Source organism: Oncorhynchus nerka, linkage group LG17 (assembly GCF_034236695.1).
Source record: "Oncorhynchus nerka isolate Pitt River linkage group LG17, Oner_Uvic_2.0, whole genome shotgun sequence".
Lineage (NCBI taxonomy): Eukaryota > Metazoa > Chordata > Actinopteri > Salmoniformes > Salmonidae > Oncorhynchus > Oncorhynchus nerka.
Window position 1 is genome coordinate 49,308,428 of NC_088412.1, and position 17,855 is coordinate 49,326,282.

At 45.8% G+C, this 17,855-nt stretch overlaps 1 protein-coding gene across 1 annotated transcript in view; it reads left to right on the forward strand.

Annotated features, from left to right (window-relative positions):
• Positions 1–3,420, forward strand: part of LOC115145359 (rho GTPase-activating protein SYDE2-like) — a 78,721-nt gene extending 75,301 nt beyond the window's left edge. The window contains 2 exon segments of the mRNA XM_029686856.2: positions 2,653–3,214; positions 3,216–3,420. Coding sequence (XP_029542716.2) covers positions 2,653–3,214; positions 3,216–3,396 — 743 coding nt within the window. The 3' untranslated portion in view covers positions 3,397–3,420.
• Positions 3,421–17,855: the final 14,435 nt, after the last annotated feature.

Sequence of the window (17,855 nt, forward strand, 5' to 3'; positions counted from 1 at the left end):
GCATTTTGGAGCTGCCGTACTCAAGAAAGCAAAAAAAAGACCAATTTTGTATGTAGCTTAATTAACTCAATGATTCTTTTTTTAAATTGCATTGCTTGCAAACTGATATGTGACATGTATTAATTTCAAAATAACATGCGAAACAGACGCCACACCTTAGCTTAAAAGGTGGGGCTCAAAACGGGTTGACATGATCTGTCCAATCAAAGCAGATCATGTAGATATAACCTGATTTGACCTCATCTGTTGTCAATGACCTGCGCCACCTGCCCTGAATGACGGGTTGCCAGTGTGTGTGGGCTGATATGTGTATTACTGTATGTGATTGTCGGGCCTTGGAATTTGGTGTATTTCATGAGGAGGTGAAAATGTGCGTGTGACTCATTGGCTTTGGTGCATGCTGTGGTGTTTCTTTTGTGGCCAGAGAGAGAGATCATTGGATATTTTTAACTGATCCCAGTACAGTGGGAGCAGCCCTGGATGTGGAAGTTTCCAGGAAGGTGTGTGGCAGGATGGGGTGGAGAGGAGTTCAGGGTTATTTCCTCAATGGGTTTACAACGATTTAAAAGTATTATTCATACAGTATGATATCAGAACCAACGGTTGGCTCTACTGTACCACTGTGGGATTTGTGTACTTGACTTTCTTCCTCCTTCAGCATAAAGGAGATGTAAAAGTCAAGTCAAAAGGTGTTTTCCTGTAAACCGTCTGACAGGTTGCTCTTGTTGCAGTGAGTTTGACATTGTCTGTTTTACCTCTGAAATGTTTGTTTTTGTTTTATTCCACCACTGACTGTAGGAGGTATCTAAAGATGTACTGTCGGGAACACAGTGTACTAGGTACACAGAGAGACTGACAGGAGGACAGGTAACTGACTGTAGGAGGTATCTAAAGATGTACTGTCGGGAACACAGTGTACTAGGTACACCGAGAGACTGACAGGAGGACAGGTAACTGACTGTAGGAGGTATCTAAAGATGTACTGTCGGGAACACAGTGTACTAGGTACACCGAGAGACTGACAGGAGGACAGGTAACTGACTGTAGGAGGTATCTAAAGATGTACTGTCGGGAACACAGTGTACTAGGTACACCGAGAGACTGACAGGAGGACAGGTAACTGACTGTAGGAGGTATCTAAAGATGTACTGTCGGGAACACAGTGTACTAGGTACACAGAGAGACTGACAGGAGGACAGGTAACTGACTGTAGGAGGTATCTAAAGATGTACTGTCGGGAACACAGTGTACTAGGTACACAGAGAGACTGACAGGAGGACAGGTAACTGACTGTAGGAGGTATCTAAAGATGTACTGTCGGGAACACAGTGTACTAGGTACACCGAGAGACTGACAGGAGGACAGGTAACTGGGAAGTGGTGGTTGGAGTGCTCAGTGTTCTTCTCCTCAGATCAGACATGCTCATATCATGTGATTCCCCCCTCTCCTTCACCCCAAAGCAGGGATATGTGTTGAGTTAGATGTGATTTGTACCTAATATTTGAAGACTAAGTTAAAAAGCAGTAGAGTGTGTTGGAGTGGATTTAGCATGTCGGAAATACCACTTTTAGATCCTGAATTTAACTCCAGGAGGACCTTGTGTGTACAGTGTGCTTAAAACATTTCAATTGAGGGCCTCCCGAGTGGCGCAGTGGTCTAAGGCACTACATCGCAGTGCTAACTGTGCCACTAGAGATCCTGGTTCGAGCTCTGTTACAGCTGGCCTCGACCTTGAGACCAATGGGGTGGGGAACAATTGGCCCAGCATCGTTAGGTGAGGGTTCGGCTGGCAGGGATGTCCTTGTCCCATTGAGTTCTAGCTGTGGCGGACCGAGCGCAACGCCCAGCATCGTTAGGTGAGGGTTCGGCTGGCAGGGATGTCCTTGTCCCATTGAGTTCTAGCTGTGACGAGCACATGGCCCAGCATCGTTAGGTGAGGGTTCGGCTGGCAGGGATGTCCTTGTCCCATTGAGTTCTAGCTGTGGCGGACCGAGCGCATGGCCCAGCATCGTTAGGTGAGGGTTTGGCTGGCAGGGATGTCCTTGTCCCATTGAGTTCTAGCTGTGACGGACCGAGCGCATGGCCCAGCATCATTAGGTAAGGGTTCGGCTGGCAGGGAAGTCCTTGTCCCATTGAGTTCTAGCTGTGGCGGACCGAGCGCATGGCCCAGCATCGTTAGGTGAGGGTTTGGCTGGCAGGGATGTCCTTGTCCCATTGAGTTCTAGCTGTGACGGACCGAGCGCATGGCCCAGCATCGTTAGGTGAGGGTTCGGCTGGCAGGGATGTCCTTGTCCCATTGACACGGTCGCCAGGTGTTTTCTCGGACACATTGGTGTGGCTGGCTTCTGGGTTAAGAAGCGTGGTTGGGTCGTGTTTCGGGGGACGCACGGCTCTCAACCTTCGCCTCTCCTGAGTCTGTATGGGAGTTGCAGCGATGAGACAAGCCTAACTACCAATTGGATACCACGAAATTGGGGCGAAAAAGGGGTCATTTTGATTTTGTTTTAAATAAACATTTTAAATAAGAATATTGGATTTGAGTAATTGGTTTACACAGAGCATGTGCCATACACCAGGAATTGGCACTGACTGAATAGCTTCCTGTTTTAACTCTTTCTTTCTCTCTCCCTGTCTTTCTATCTCTCCTTCCAGTGATGGACCCACGTGACAAGACCTCGTCCCCCATCCCAGGGCCCCCCGGCCCAGCAGACCAGCTGGCCGTTCCCTCCCTGCGTCGGAGGAAGGATCGCCCCCAGGTGCTGACCTTGAGCGATGCAGAGATGGCCGGGGTGCTGCGGCCCAGGCCGGGCCGTCTGGACAGCCCTAGCAACCGTTACGCCGGGGACTGGAGCCGCTGTGGACAGAGCTACTTCCCCCCTCCTCGGTCCCGGGAGGAAAATGACTATGCTGATGTTCCTTCTGAGGATATGGAGGTCACTGAAGAGGAACTAGAGGGGGTAGAGGACAAGGGACAGGAAGGAGGAGAGGAGCAGGGACAGGAATGGTTACTGGACAGGGGACAGGCAGAGCCAGCCACAGCCGAACAGGAGCCCCCGTTACCCGAGGAGGTGATGGAAGGACCTGTAGAAGTGGAGAAAGAGGAGAGTGAAGCAGAGGAGAGGGAAGCAGAGAGGAGAGTTGAGGAGCGTGATGGCTCCAGTGGTGGTCAGCCGTCAGACAACAGGGTGTGTGATGATGATGATGATGATGATGATGCGCATCCTGCCCCTCCACCTCCCCAAAGAGCACACGTACCAGGCCTACATGAAGATCCAGGACATCAGCCCCGTGCTCAGCAACAAGGTCAACCTGCGAGACCTGCAGGAGAGCATCGACACGCTTATAGGCAACCTGGAGAGAGAACTCAACAAGAACAAGCTCAACGTCGGCTACTGACTCAAACGCGTGCCCCCAATGGGGGGGGGGCTTAACTATTCTAGGAGCTCAAGACTTGAGTTGTTGGGGTTCAGGAATTGGGCCCCAGGGTTGCCGTGGTGAATCCATGACGACACAGTGGCATGCGCACCAACAGTATTGTGTGTTCCTGCAGAACTCTGGTGTGTGATTGGCTGGACACCTCATTTAGCATCTACCCGCAATACATTCCGTGATGTTTCATTCATGTTTTGTTTTTGTTGACTATGTTCCTGTCCGGTTGTGTGTTTTGTTTTTGTTGTTGCCTCTTCTTATTAGAAGAATCCATTGACCCCCAGGGGTGTAAACAGTGCCTTAATTGTGTGAAGGTTGGACTTTAAGGCAGGGGACAGCTTTTCTATTGAGGTACGATTATGATGTACAACAATGCACTTGTGAGGCAGGCTTTATTGTATAGAAGATGACGTTTAGGTACAGTATATGGTACACGCAGTATGGCTGGCTATGGACTGGGAGGAAAGCTACCAGCTAGCGGCTAGCCCACTGAACCCCCCTCCTCCTGGGGCATGAGGACAACGCTGCTGGGCTCTGTCGAATGGGCAGATGGAGCCTGGGATAGACCCACAGACCCGATCATGTACAAAGTCACAGACATAGCTGCTTGACTACGATGGTTACACACATATAAATGAGGAAATAGGGGGGGGATAAGTGTCTCTCTACTTGCTAGAACATGCAGAGTAGCTAATCTGAAGCAAATTAAAGAGGGACAGAAAAATGTATGTATTTGAAAAAATAAGTGAATATGACATTGCTGTCTGTTTTTCTTTCATTACCTTCTCCCCAACCTCCTACGTGATCTAGAAACAGACAGTGATCACTTGCGGGTTTAAAGAGCAAAAGCCAAATATGGTCAACTTATGTACGGTACGTACTGCCTGAAGAACAGCAGTTCCCATGTTTCATAGAAACAGTTAGTTTGAAAAGGGCTACAGCGAGGGCTATGGGAGTCCGCTACATAGAAACAGTTAGTTTGAAAAGGGCTACAGCGAGGGCTATGGGAGTCCGCTACATAGAAGCAAGTTTTCAGCAATCCAGGGATTCAGAACGACCAGTATTTAATTAACAAATGTATATATCAATGTTTTGAGTATATTATTTTTTACAGCTAATATATATTTCCATACAGGCATATTTAAATGCTCTCCATTACCTTGTATGGATCTATAGATAGTAAGTAACTGTCTCCGACTATATGTTGTGTTGCTTTGTTTCCTTCCCCACCCCATGCTACCTGTACACTACTTAAACGTGCTGGACTAATGGTACAATTTAAGCTGTAAAATAAATGAGATAGAAATATGTTCTTGCAGGATAAGAGATATTGCTATTTTTTATTGTACATATTTGCCATCTGTTTTTGTTGACAGGTTAGTCTGAGCTGTGTGTATATGTGTTTTAAAAAGGTACTGGTGAGGATTGTTGCATGGTCAATAGCTTTATTACTGACATAAACAAGTATATTTCCCATCTCCCGAGATTACCATAAATGTGTGCACACAGAGATGATTTAAAATGTGTTTCTATGCCACTTTGTCATCCATTTGGTTGCTGCTCACGCACACAGCCTAACAAGGTTGTTCAAAATGACATTCAAATAATAAAACAAGGGGAAATCATTCAGTTAGCTAATCCCTGAGGCTATGGCAGTGCAGTCGTTTCTGATGGGGAAATCATTCAGTTAGCTAACCCCTGAGGCTATGGCAGTGCAGTCGTTTCTGATGGGGAAATCATTCAGTTAGCTAACCCCTATGACAGTGCAGTCGTTTCTGATGGGGAAATCATTCAGTTAGCTAACCCCTATGGCAGTGCAGTCGTTTCTGATGGGGAAATCATTCAGTTAGCTAACCCCTATGGCAGTGCAGTCGTTTCTGATGGGGAAACTATCCCGTGTCAAGCTGCGGGCCGAAATGACACCATATTCCCTACATAGTGCACTACTTTTGAACAAAGCCCTATGTTTTTCTGGTTGAAATTCTGGTCTGGCACTGGTTCCTTACCTCTAGGCATGGATGGCGTCTGGACTGGAGGTTCAGCAGAGTGCCAGTAGAGTCTAACAGCTGTTTATCACTCACAGGGAAGACACTCACAGGCGACTAAGCTAGTCAAGCATCATCTCTGTCTCTTTTCACTCTATGAGCTGCCTTTTCTTCTTTGTACTGATCTTGATAAATGTATTAAATGATATATTTCACGTTTCTTTGCGTCTTTCTGGTTACAATATTTATTCCATTTGATTTCAATCATCTTCTGAGGCCAAATGATTGCCCTGCTGAGAGTAAAACGTCCCAAGTGAAACAGTGAAGCGTTCCATTTTGAGATGCATGTGTCTGTTATACATCATTTTGCTATTCACTTTTGACCATTTACTACAATGGCATAACACTAAAATAACAGTCCATTTTGGATCTTAGTTTCTACTGTGTTGCTTCTGGAAATCCATTGTGATTTCTTGTTTTATTTCAATTCGTGATTTAGATGTTGAGTTCTGCAGGAATTTTGGTTAATCTATTTTCGCTAACAGTTGGAGCAAAGCAATAAATCACAAGAAAGAAGAGAAAAGTTCCTGGCTTTTTTCCAAATGGTTTTGGGAATTGCCCCTATACTCTGTGGGAATCTCCCGGTGCACGGCCCTGTTTCTGGGACATTCCCAAAAGACGGCCCTCGTCATAGTAGCCCTGTTGAGTGGCCCATCCCAAGTGGTAACATTACAATTATAAACACCTTCAGCCGTGAGTGAACTCCAGATAAATGGTTTTGTAACGTTTTTGATGTAATGGGTGTTCATGGGGCATTTTTGTTATGAACTAGGTTCACTAGTGAAGCTTCAGGGTACAGAGTTTACCGCACTGGTGACTGTAGGTATGCTTTTCATCACCTTGTGAAAAAAATCTATCATTCTCCCAGGTCTTTTGATTCAGTCTAAATCTAGATTGACATTTCAGCACTTTTAGAGCAAGACAAAGTTTTCATAGAGAATTTCAAGTTGTATATCAGCGCCAGTTCTGCTTACCAAAAGTGGCCCACTAGGCAACTTGCATTCCACGCCAGACTTGGTTCATCCCACAGTGCCAGTTCTGCTTACCAAAAGTGGCCTACTAGCAGTAGCATAATGTAGTTTCTCTGAACTGCCAAAAGGTCACCTCGTGATACTTTAGGGAGGCAAACTTTGACCTTTTGATGACCGAAGTATAATTTATTTTTTCTTCTACATTGATAAAGTTACTAGCCCCCCCCCCCATGTCAAACACTTGCATTCTGGAGGCGGGATTATTAAGTAACTGTACTCAGATATATTAAGTGCAACAGGTTTCCTCAAACGTTTTGAGGAATGACAGCACATTGCAGTATATATACAGTACAAATTAAGTGGGTAAAACAGTATGTAAACATTGTTACGTGACCAGTGTTCAATGGCTCATAGGACACCAGTCTCTAAGGTCAGTGTAGTGTACCAGGTAGTAGCTGGTTAGTGACAGTCTCTAAGGTTCAGTGTAGTGTACCAGGTAGTAGCTGGTTAGTGACAGTCTCTAAGGTTCAGTGTAGTGTACCAGGTAGTAGCTGGTTAGTGACAGTCTCTAAGGTTCAGTGTAGTGTGCCAGGTAGTAGCTGATTAGTGACAGTCTCTAAGGTTCAGTGTAGTGTACCAGGTAGTAGCTGGTTAGTGACAGTCTCTAAGGTTCAGTGTAGTGTACCAGGTAGTAGCTGGTTAGTGACAGTCTCTAAGGTTCAGTGTAGTGTACCAGGTAGTAGCTGGTTAGTGACAGTCTCTAATGTTCAGGGCAGGGTACTGGGCGGAGGCTGACTAGTGATGACTGTTTAACAGTCTGATGGTCTGGAGATAGGAGCTGTTTGTCAGTCTCTCTGTCCAAGCTTTGATGCACCTGTACTGTCTCTAGATGGTAGTGGGTTGAACAGACCATGGCTCAGGTGGCTGAGGTCCTTGATGATTTTCTTGGCGCTCCTGTGACACCGGGTGCTGTAGAAGTCCTGGAGGGCAGACAGTGTGCCCCCGATGATGTGTTGGGCTGTACCAGTTCCCATACCATGTGATGATACAACCTGACAGAATGCTCTCAATGGTGCATCTGTAGAAAATTGTGAGGGTCTTAGGGGCCAAACTTCTTCAGCCTCCAGAGTTTGAAGTAGGCGCTGTAGCGCCATGCTGTCGGTGTGAAGGGACCATTTCAGGTCCTTAGTAATGTGCACACTGAAGAACTTGAAGCTTCTGATGCTCTCCACCGTGGCCCCATCTGCTGTATTAAATACAAAAAATATATAATCAAACTTTATTTGTCACTTGCACCGAATACAACAAGGAGGAGACCTTAACGTGAAATGCTTACTTTCAAGCTTTTTTAACCAACAGCGCAGTTCAAGAAGAGTTCAGAAAATATTTACCAAATAAATACAAATAAATAAAAAAAGTAACACAATAAAATGACAATATAAAGGCTATATACAGGGGTACCAGTACAGAGTCAATAGGGAGGCTATATACAGGGGGTACCGGTACAGAGTCAATGTGGAGGCTATATACAGGGGGTACCAGTACAGAGTCAATAGGGAGGCTATATACAGGGGGTACCAGTACAGAGTCAATAGGGAGGCTATATACAGGGGGTACCGGTACAGAGTCAATAGGGAGGCTATATACAGGGGGTACCAGTACAGAGTCAATAGGGAGGCTATATACAGGGGGTACCAGTACAGAGTCAATAGGGAGGCTATATACAGGGGGTACCGGTACCGAGTCAGTGTGGAGGCTATATACAGGGGGTACCAGTACAGAGTCAATGTGGAGGCTATATACAGGGGGTACCAGTACAGAGTCAATAGGGAGGCTATATACAGGGGGTACCAGTACAGAGTCAATAGGGAGGCTATATACAGGGGGTACCAGTACAGAGTCAATAGGGAGGCTATATACAGGGGGTACCGGTACCGAGTCAGTGTGGAGGCTATATACAGGGGGTACCAGTACAGAGTCAGTGTGGAGGCTATATACAGGGGGTACCAGTACAGAGTCAATAGGGAGGCTATATACAGGGGGTACCAGTACAGAGTCAATAGGGAGGCTATATACAGGGGGTACCGGTACCGAGTCAATGTGGAGGCTATATACAGGGGGTACCGGTACCGAGTCAGTGTGGAGGCTATATACAGGGGGTACCGGTACCGAGTCAGTGTGGAGGCTATATACAGGGGGTACCAGTACAGAGTCAGTGTGGAGGCTATATACAGGGGGTACCGGTACAGAGTCAATGTGGAGGCTATATACAGGGGGTACCGGTACCGAGTCAGTGTGGAGGCTATATACAGGGGGTACCGGTACCGAGTCAGTGTGGAGGCTATATACAGGGGGTACCGGTACCGAGTCAGTGTGCAGGGGTACAGGTTAGTTGAGGTAATGTGTACATCTAGGTAGGGGTGAAGTGACTATACATAGATAATAAACAGCCAGTAGCAGCAGTGTACAAAACAAATGAGGGGGTGTCAATGTAAATTGTCTGGTGGCCATTTGATTAATTGTTCATCAGTCTTATGGCTTGGGGCTAGAAGCTGTTAATGAGCCTTTTGGTCCTAGACTTGGCACTCCGGTACCGCTTGCCATGCGGTAGCAGAGAAAACAGTCTATAACTTGGGTGATTGGAGTCTCTGACCAATTTTATGGGCTTTCCTCTGACACCGCCTATTACATAAGTCCTGGATGGCAGGAAACTTGGCACCAGTGATGTACTGGGCCGTACGCACTACCCTCTGCGGCGCCTTACGGTCAGATGCTGAGCAGTTACCATACCAGGTGGTGATGCAACCGGTCAAAATGCTCTTGATGGTGCAGCTGTAGAACAATTTTGACGATCTGAGGACCCATGCCAAATCTTTTCAGTCTCCTGAGGGGTGAAAGTTTTTGTCGTGCCGTCTTCACAACTGTCTCGGTGTGTTTGGACCATGATAGTTTGTTGGTAATATGGACACCAAGGAACTTGAAACTCTCGACCCGCTCCACTACAGCCCCATCGGTATTAATCGGGGCCTGTTCAGCTGACTTTTCCTGTAGTCCCCGATTAGCTCCTTTGTCTTACTCACATTAAGGGAGAGGTTGTTGTCCTGGCACCACACTGCCAGGTCTCTGACCTCCTCCTTATAGGCTGTCTCATCCTTGTATTCATCGTTGCATTCATTACAAAGACAAAACAGAATATTACAATCACTTGTCACTGTTCAGAGAAGCTTACTGTTTGTTGATTCAGGCTAATATGCTCCGAACTAATTAATATATGTCTTTGTAATGAACATGGCCAGGGAATAAAATGTACTAGTTGGAGTTAAGCCTCCATATTGTCTGTGAACCTTAACATTCTCGAAAAACTGCAGCCAGGATAGACATTCCAAACATGCAGTGTCCTTCAATAGGACGACTATTAATCACATTTTACCCAAAGTCCTGCTTCCTTCTGATGTGTTTCTTTTCTGGTCTATTCTTCCTGCGGCCCTGTTACTTGGAAGCTCATCTGAAGCCTGTAGAGCATATCTCTGATAAATCCCTGACAGTTTCCTCTGGTAGCTAGCTGTGTTCAGGAGCAGGGTGGTGAGATGAGAGGATGAGTGGAGAGGAGGTATAATTAGAGAAGATGAAGAAGATAGGAGAGTAAAAGAGTTGAAAGTGAAGAATGGAGAGAGGGGAGAACAGAGAAGGGGTGTGATCAGAGGGAGAAGAAAGGATGAGAGGAGACAGGGTTATATGGGGAGACGATGAGGACAAGAGGAAAGGGAGAGAGGAAAAAACAGAGAAGCGGCGCTTCTGATCCTGTGGTCGGGGCCTCACACAACATAGAGTACCCCTGCTCGCTGTCTCCAAACTGGCTCCTCAACTATCCCCTGGCCTCTGAGACTCTGCCACCATTCGTCTGTCACTCAGGACTAGTACATTTCAATATAATAAGGCTAATAATTCCGCTTAGAGGAATCACCTCTCTCTATCCCTCTCTCTCCTCCTGTCTCTCTCTATGCCCCTCTCTCTCTCTCTCCCCTCCCTTTCTTACTCTCTCTCCCTCGCTCCCTTCTTCAGGAGAGCAATCTCCTTTCAGTGTGAGAACAGTATGAGGATCAGCGTTGGTGGGGATGAAGGAGAAAGCAAAATGAACGGTAAGCTTTAAAATAACCCTTGACAGCTGCGTTGGTCTTTCTCATCGAGATTTGGACCCCTACAATTTGCAAGCGGAACATCTCAACTAGCGTCCGCTTATTCACCACAAATTCTGTCTTCATTCCTTTCTCATACATTTGCCCCTGGCCTGATTGATACAATGTTTGTTGTGGTGATGATTCAATCCTCAGAGGAGGAAGTGCAGTGATATTCCAGATTGCGATGATGACACCACCCAGTCTCCTCTCAAAGTTCTGCTTAAATCGTCTCAGATCAGGTTTCCCAGAGCGCACTGGGACTGTAAGGCAGGCACACACACACACACACACACACACACCTTCAAATCCCTCCCATTGTGTGCCTCAGCTGTCAGCTTTATGGTGGAGAGAGTAGGCCTAGCCTTTGGTCAAAACTCAACATAGCTTTAAAAAGAGAAAATTAAGGAATCAAGAGGTAACATTCCATTCCAATACCCTGGCCACCTGATCTCTTATGGGTTCAAAAGTCAACTAATGAAATTTCACTTAGTGATTTATGTGTGTGGCGACATTTGTGATGAAGCAGCAAATTCATGATCAGTCTGTAAAATCAACTTAAGTGTCAAACACTTTACATTACAGTGTTGTTATCACTGTGTAATTACAGTACAATGTAACCAGTGTTGGCTGAGAGCTAGGGTTTAACCAGGATGTGGACATGAAGCCAGGGTTAGGATTAGGGTTAGGGTTGTGGTTGACGCTAACCTTGGGGTTGAACCGGGATGTGGACATGAAGCCAGGGTTAGGATTTCAACCCTAAGCCTAACCTTAACCACAACCCAAATCCTAACCCTATCATCATGCCCACATCCTGGTGTAAATCTAACCCTATCCTCAACCCTAACCCTAGCTTAATGTCCACCTCCTGGTTCAATCCTAACCAACCACAACCCAAACCCTAACCCTAGGATGTGGACTGGGATGTGGATATGAAACTAGAGTTAAGGTTATGGTTGAACCGGGATGTGGGACATGAAGCTATGGGGGTCGCACATGGAGGTCTAAATCTCTCTGCAAAAGGTCACTCCACACATGTTCATCTCAGCTCGTAGGCCCAGCTGCAGGGGCTACAACATTTTTATCAGCATTTTTATCAGGAATACTTGTCCTTGGAGAAAGTCATACTGAAGGACATGGGTCTGCTGTCTGACACGGACAACAAGGCTGACATCTGACATCCTACCCTAACCCACTGTTCAGTCTGACACCTGATAAGACCCTGTGACCAGCATGGTTGGGGTCAACTCCATTTCAGTTCATTTAATTGGAATTTCAGCTTACTTGCTGAATTGAAATGGAATTGACCCCAACTCTGGTGTCCAGTGTTCAGTCTGATGCTTTCTGAGACCAGTGGCCCACCACCCACACAACTCATAAAGTGTCTATTCAATTGAAAATGTCATTTGTTACACTCTATATTTTCTATGTACACTATTGAAATCTGGATATGTCTTCATTAAATTGTTCAGAAAACGGTGTGAATCCTTGTTTTGCTACATGAAGGGAGAGCTTCCTCATAAATAATGAGTGAGCTTTTCACACATACACACATGCACGTGCACACACACGTCTGCATAGCCACGGGAATTAGGGGTGCTGAGGGTGCTGCAGAATAAATAAACGTTTTTGTTTTGTTTTTTTTATCACAAAATTAGTGATTAGTGCACTGGGCCTTTACTAGTCCTGTATTAGCGGACCGATATAGACGTAGCATGGGACAAAAAATAAAAAGCATTGCCTGAACTTTTTCTGAGTTTACCCTATGCAGGGGCTGGGTTTGAGATGGACAGTGATGCCTTTGGGAATGAATGGGGTGAGTTTAGTCTGGTTTGTTATGGGGCCACTCTTCCCTGGGGGGGTGAAATAGGGAAACTGAAAAGAGAGGGACAGGGTTACATTTGAGGTCGAGAGTGGGTAAACAGCTCCATAGTCACCAGTGACAGGCGGTGGTTACCATGAAAGAGACTGGAGGTGCCGAGGGAGGGAGGGAGAGCAATGGATGGATTAGGGGAGGGAGGGAGAGCAATGGATGGATTAGGGGAGGGAGGGAGAGCAATGGATGGATTAGGGGAGGGAGGGGATACTGCAAAATGCGGAGGCAGCTAGCCTTTGCCAGGTTGTCACGCCATGGGCCATGAATGTGCTCCAACATACATATATCTGTGGTTATTACACAGTTATAATCCGTTTTAATGCAGTTATGACACTGTTATAGTTGAGAAGCTCATGAAGGGATACTTGATTAAGCATGTCATACAAGCATACATGGTTTGGCTAGTTGTAGTTTTAGAAAGTATGCACTGTCAAACTACATTGTTCAACCTACAGTCAAACAAAGAAAGTATGCTGTAGCTGCTACCAAGATGGTCACATGGTAGCCCTCACAGAACAGTAAACAACAACTCTCATAAACCTTTTGAACTCACCATAACCCCCCCTCCAGAGAAGGAGAGTATTCATGTTGTCAGATTTTCCTCAGTTGATTTCTTCATCTAAGCATCTAAGCCACAGAGATTTCCCAAACATAAAAATAAGAGATCTGTAACTGCGAGACATCTGAAGAAACTACGGGGGGGATGCTTTCCTTGCCTGGCCTGGGCTGCATTCCTATTTTATCACAGCTAGCTGCCTCTTGAGCTTTCTCCTCCAAATCATGGGAAACAACGCAAGCAGGTGCTGGGCAGGAGGCCTGTAAATCTGATCTGTCAAATGAAGCCATCGGCTGGGGCATTGTGCTGGGCTGGCCATCGCTGCTAGCTGCTTTTAGTGGGGGTGTGGGGGTCCAGGGAAGGGGTAGGGAGGGGGGGGGTAGAGGGTTGGGGGCTGCACGGGGAGGTCTAATTCTCTCTGTGAAGTCTAAATCTCTCTGCAAACTCCACACATTTCACACATGCTCATCTCAGCTCTTAGGCCCAGCTGCAGAGGCTAAAGAATGTTTTCTAAAGCCCACACACGTAACGCAAACACGTGCCCGTCCAGACACACGAACACACCTTTATTTTTACACACGAACATACACTCGCTTAACACGTTTATTTTTTTACACATGCACGCACACACACCCCTGCTCCTTTAGTGGATGTGAACACTAAAGCGGCAGCGTGAAACCTCACCTGACAGGAAGGAGTCCGATGGAGGCCGCTATGCTGTGCTGGTAGGAGGACAGCAGGAGGTCACATAATGTCACAGTGTTGCCATGGACATACTGTCATCAAGAGACTGTTCTTTCTCACACCGCAACAGTGTTATGGTTGAATTTCAAGAGGCCTATTCTTGGCCCAAACCATAGCTTCATGTCCCACATCCCGGGTTCAACCCTAACCTTAACTCTAGTTTCATATCCACAACCCAGTCCACATACTCATTAGCAGCAGGCCAGGATTAGCAAGTACAAATTCAGTGTGTGGTGTGGAGTGAGTGAGAAAGTGAGAGAGTCTATAAAGAGCATTTTGAATTTCAATCTTATCAGGGACAGACGAAAGAAAATCAAAAAAACACATTTCTGAAAACAGTAATTACTGTGTTTGTTTGTACATTTTCGAGGTTGGCGTCTTTGTAGCCTAGTCGTAAGAGTATTTGGTCTCGTCGGAATGTAATTTGTGTGTTTGTGTCTCCAACTGAGCGAAAAAACAATGGGTGGACGAGAGAGATTTGTTTGAATTGAAAAGAAATATATTCTCTAGCCCTAAGCTAGTCTTTAATCATCTTGACATTAATTTATGCCATAACAGTCATTTTGTTCTGTCTATTTGAGAGGAAAGAGAAAAATAAACATAATCTCTGAGCCAAATATGGTATAATTTCTGAATAAAAAGGATAAACGCAGGTTTCAATCATAATCACTGTCATCTTCCCTTAGTGCTCTACAATGGCATATGGTTAAGATTAGTAGACATTCCATTTTGGGGTGGCAATTTGGGGGATGATTTAAATTGTGTTCCTTCCTATGAGTTTAGGTTCTATCTCTAGGCCATCAGGCTGTTAAACTCATCAAGATTTCACAGTCTCATATCAGAATTAGACGTTCATCCATGTTCCTCAAAAATCGAATTTCAAGGTGTTTATGATTTGTTTCTGCATTAACTCCACGTTTTTAAGGTTAGGGTAAAGGTTAAGGTTAGGGTAAAGTTTAGACACTAACTCTGAATTCTTAAGGTTAGGCATTAACTTTGAATGGCTAAAGTTAGGGTTAAGGTTTGGGACAGGCCTAAAACAAAATCTTGAACAAAATCTTACAACAATCCACAACACCCTAGCAAAACCGAAACCTACTTGAAGGTAACAGCAATCACGGCCGCACCCGAGTGGCCGGTTTCCACGTCATCTCCCGATGTCATCAGACATGGAGGGACACCGATTACTGACTTGTATCACGGCACCTGCCTGGTTAGATAGGATAGTACACAGAGTCATTTAACACTGGTCAGGTGACATAATGTTTACATAATGGTTATTGTTCTGAAATAGTTTCTGTAGTTAGATGCAGATAACATTATTCTGTTGTTGGAAGGACTGCCCGTTCCATGATCTCGCCATCACGGTTGACAACTCCACTGTGTCCTCCTCCCAGAGCGCTAAGAACCTTGGCGTGATCCTGGACAACACCCTGTCGTTCTCAACTAACATCAAGGCGGTGGCCCATTCCTGTAGGTTCATGCTCTACAACATCCGCAGAGTACGACCCTGCCTCACACAGGAAGCGGCGCAGGTCCTAATCCAGGCACTTGTCATCTCCCGTCTGGATTACTGCAACTCGCTGTTGGCTGGGCTCCCTGCCTGTGCCATTAAACCCCTACAACTCATCCAGAACGCCGCAGCCCGTCTGGTGTTCAACCTTCCCAAGTTCTCTCACGTCACCCCGCTCCTCCGCTCTCTCCACTGGCTTCCAGTTGAAGCTCGCATCCGCTACAAGACCATGGTGCTTGCCTACGGAGCTGTGAGGGGAACGGCACCTCAGTACCTCCAGGCTCTGATCAGGCCCTACACCCAAACAAGGGCACTGCGTTCATCCACCTCTGGCCTGCTCACCTCCCTACCACTGAGGAAGTACAGTTCCCGCTCAGCCCAGTCAAAACTGTTCGCTGCTCTGGCCCCCCAATGGTGGAACAAACTCCCTCACGACGCCAGGACAGCGGAGTCAATCACCACCTTCCGGAGACACCTGAAACCCCACCTCTTTAAGGAATACCTAGGATAGGATAAAGTAATCCTTCTCACCCCCCTTAAAAGATTTAGATGCACTATTGTAAAGTGGCTGCTCCACTGGATGTCATAAGGTGAATGCACCAATTTGTAAGTCGCTCTGGATAAGAGCGTCTGCTAAATGACTTAAATGTAATGTAAATGTAAATGTTGTTTATTGTATTTTATTTCTGAGAAACTATGCTTATTGATTACTCACTTTATATGTACATACTGTCTTCTCAAAATAGCTCATCCTATATAACTACAACTGTACATACCTTTTTCCTACTTATACAGTACACTCCCCTTGACTTTTTCCACATTTTGTTATGTTACAGCCTTATTCTAAAATGGATGATTAAATTGTTTTTCCCCCCCTCATCAATCTACACACAATACACCATAATGACAAAGCAAAAACAGTACTTCGGAAATTTTTGCAAATGTATAAAAAAAATGTAAACTGAAAAATCACATTTACATAAGCATTCAGATCCTTGACTCAGTACTTTGTTGAAGCACCTTTGGCAGCATTGAGTCTTCTTGGGTATGATGCTACAAGCTTGGCACACCTGTATTTGGTGTGTTTCACCCATTCTTCTCTGCAGATCCTCTCAAGCTCTGTCAGGTTGGATGGGGAGCGTTGCTGCACAGCTATTTTCAGGTCTCTCCAGAGATGTTCGATCAGGTTCAAGTCTGGGCTCTGGCTGGGCCACTCAAGGACATTCAGAGACTTGTCCCGAAGCCACTCCTGTGTTGTGTTGGCTGTGTGCTTAGGGTCGTTGTTGTCCTGTTGGAAGGTGAACCTTCGCCCCAGTCTGAGGTCCTGAGCGCTCTGGAGCAGGTTTTCATCAAGGATCTCTTTATACTTTGCTCCTTTCGTCTTTCTGTTGATCCTGACTAGTCTCCCAGTCCCTGCCGCTGATAAACATCCCCACAGCATGATGTTGCCACCACCATCCTTCACTGTAGGGGTGGTGCCATGTTTCCTCCAGATGTGACGCTTGGCATTCAGGCCAAAAAGTTCAATCTTGGTTACATCCGAGCAGAGAATCTTGTTTCCCATGGTCTGAGAGTCTTTAGTTGCCTTCTGGCAAAGTCCAAGCAAGCTGTCATGTGACTTTTACTGACGAGTGGCTTCCATCTCTCCAATCTACCATAAAGGCCTGATTGTGTTGTAGAGATGGTTGTCCTTCTGGAAGGTTCTCCCATCTCCACAGAGAACCTCTGGAGCTCTGTCAGTGTGAGCATCGGGTTCTTGGTTACCTATCTGACCAAGGCCATTCTCCCCCAATTGCTCAGTTTGGAGGCCAGCTCTAGGAAGAGCATTGGTGGTTCCAAACTACTTCCATTTAAGAATGATGGAGGCCACTATGTTCTTGGGGACCTCCAATGCTGCAGAATTTTTATGGTACCCTTCCCCAGATCTGTGCCTCGACACAATCCTGTCTTGGAGCTCTATGGAAAATTCCTTTGACCTCATGTCTTGGTTTTTGCTCTGACATGCACTGTCAACTGTGGAACCTTATATAGACAGGTATGTACCTTTCTAAATAATGTCCAATCAATTGAATTTACCACAGGTGGACTCCAATTAATTTGTAGAAACATCTCAAGGATGATCAGAGGAAACAGGATGCACCTGAGCTCAATTTCGAGTCTCATGGCAAACGGCCTGAATACTTATGCGCATCTGCGCTCATTGGACTCACCTGGGCTCCTTCACATTTTGTTTGCCTTCCTTTCTTGTCTGTCTGTTTCCTCTGTTTCATCTCCGTGTCAGCATTATTGTTGTTTTGTTTTCCCTTGTCCAGACACCGTGTTCTGTTTCATGTCTGTTAATTCATTAAATGTTCGCTCCTTACTTCTCGTCTCCAAGCGTCTGTCCTTACAGTAATGTAACAAAATGTGGAAAAAGTCAATGCACTCTATAATGTCTATTCTGTCTATACACACCACATATTTCTATTTTGGATTCTGACATTGCTCGTTCTGGTATTTCCACAATTTTAGTTTCTTCTTTTTTTTCTTACTAATTTAAATGCTTG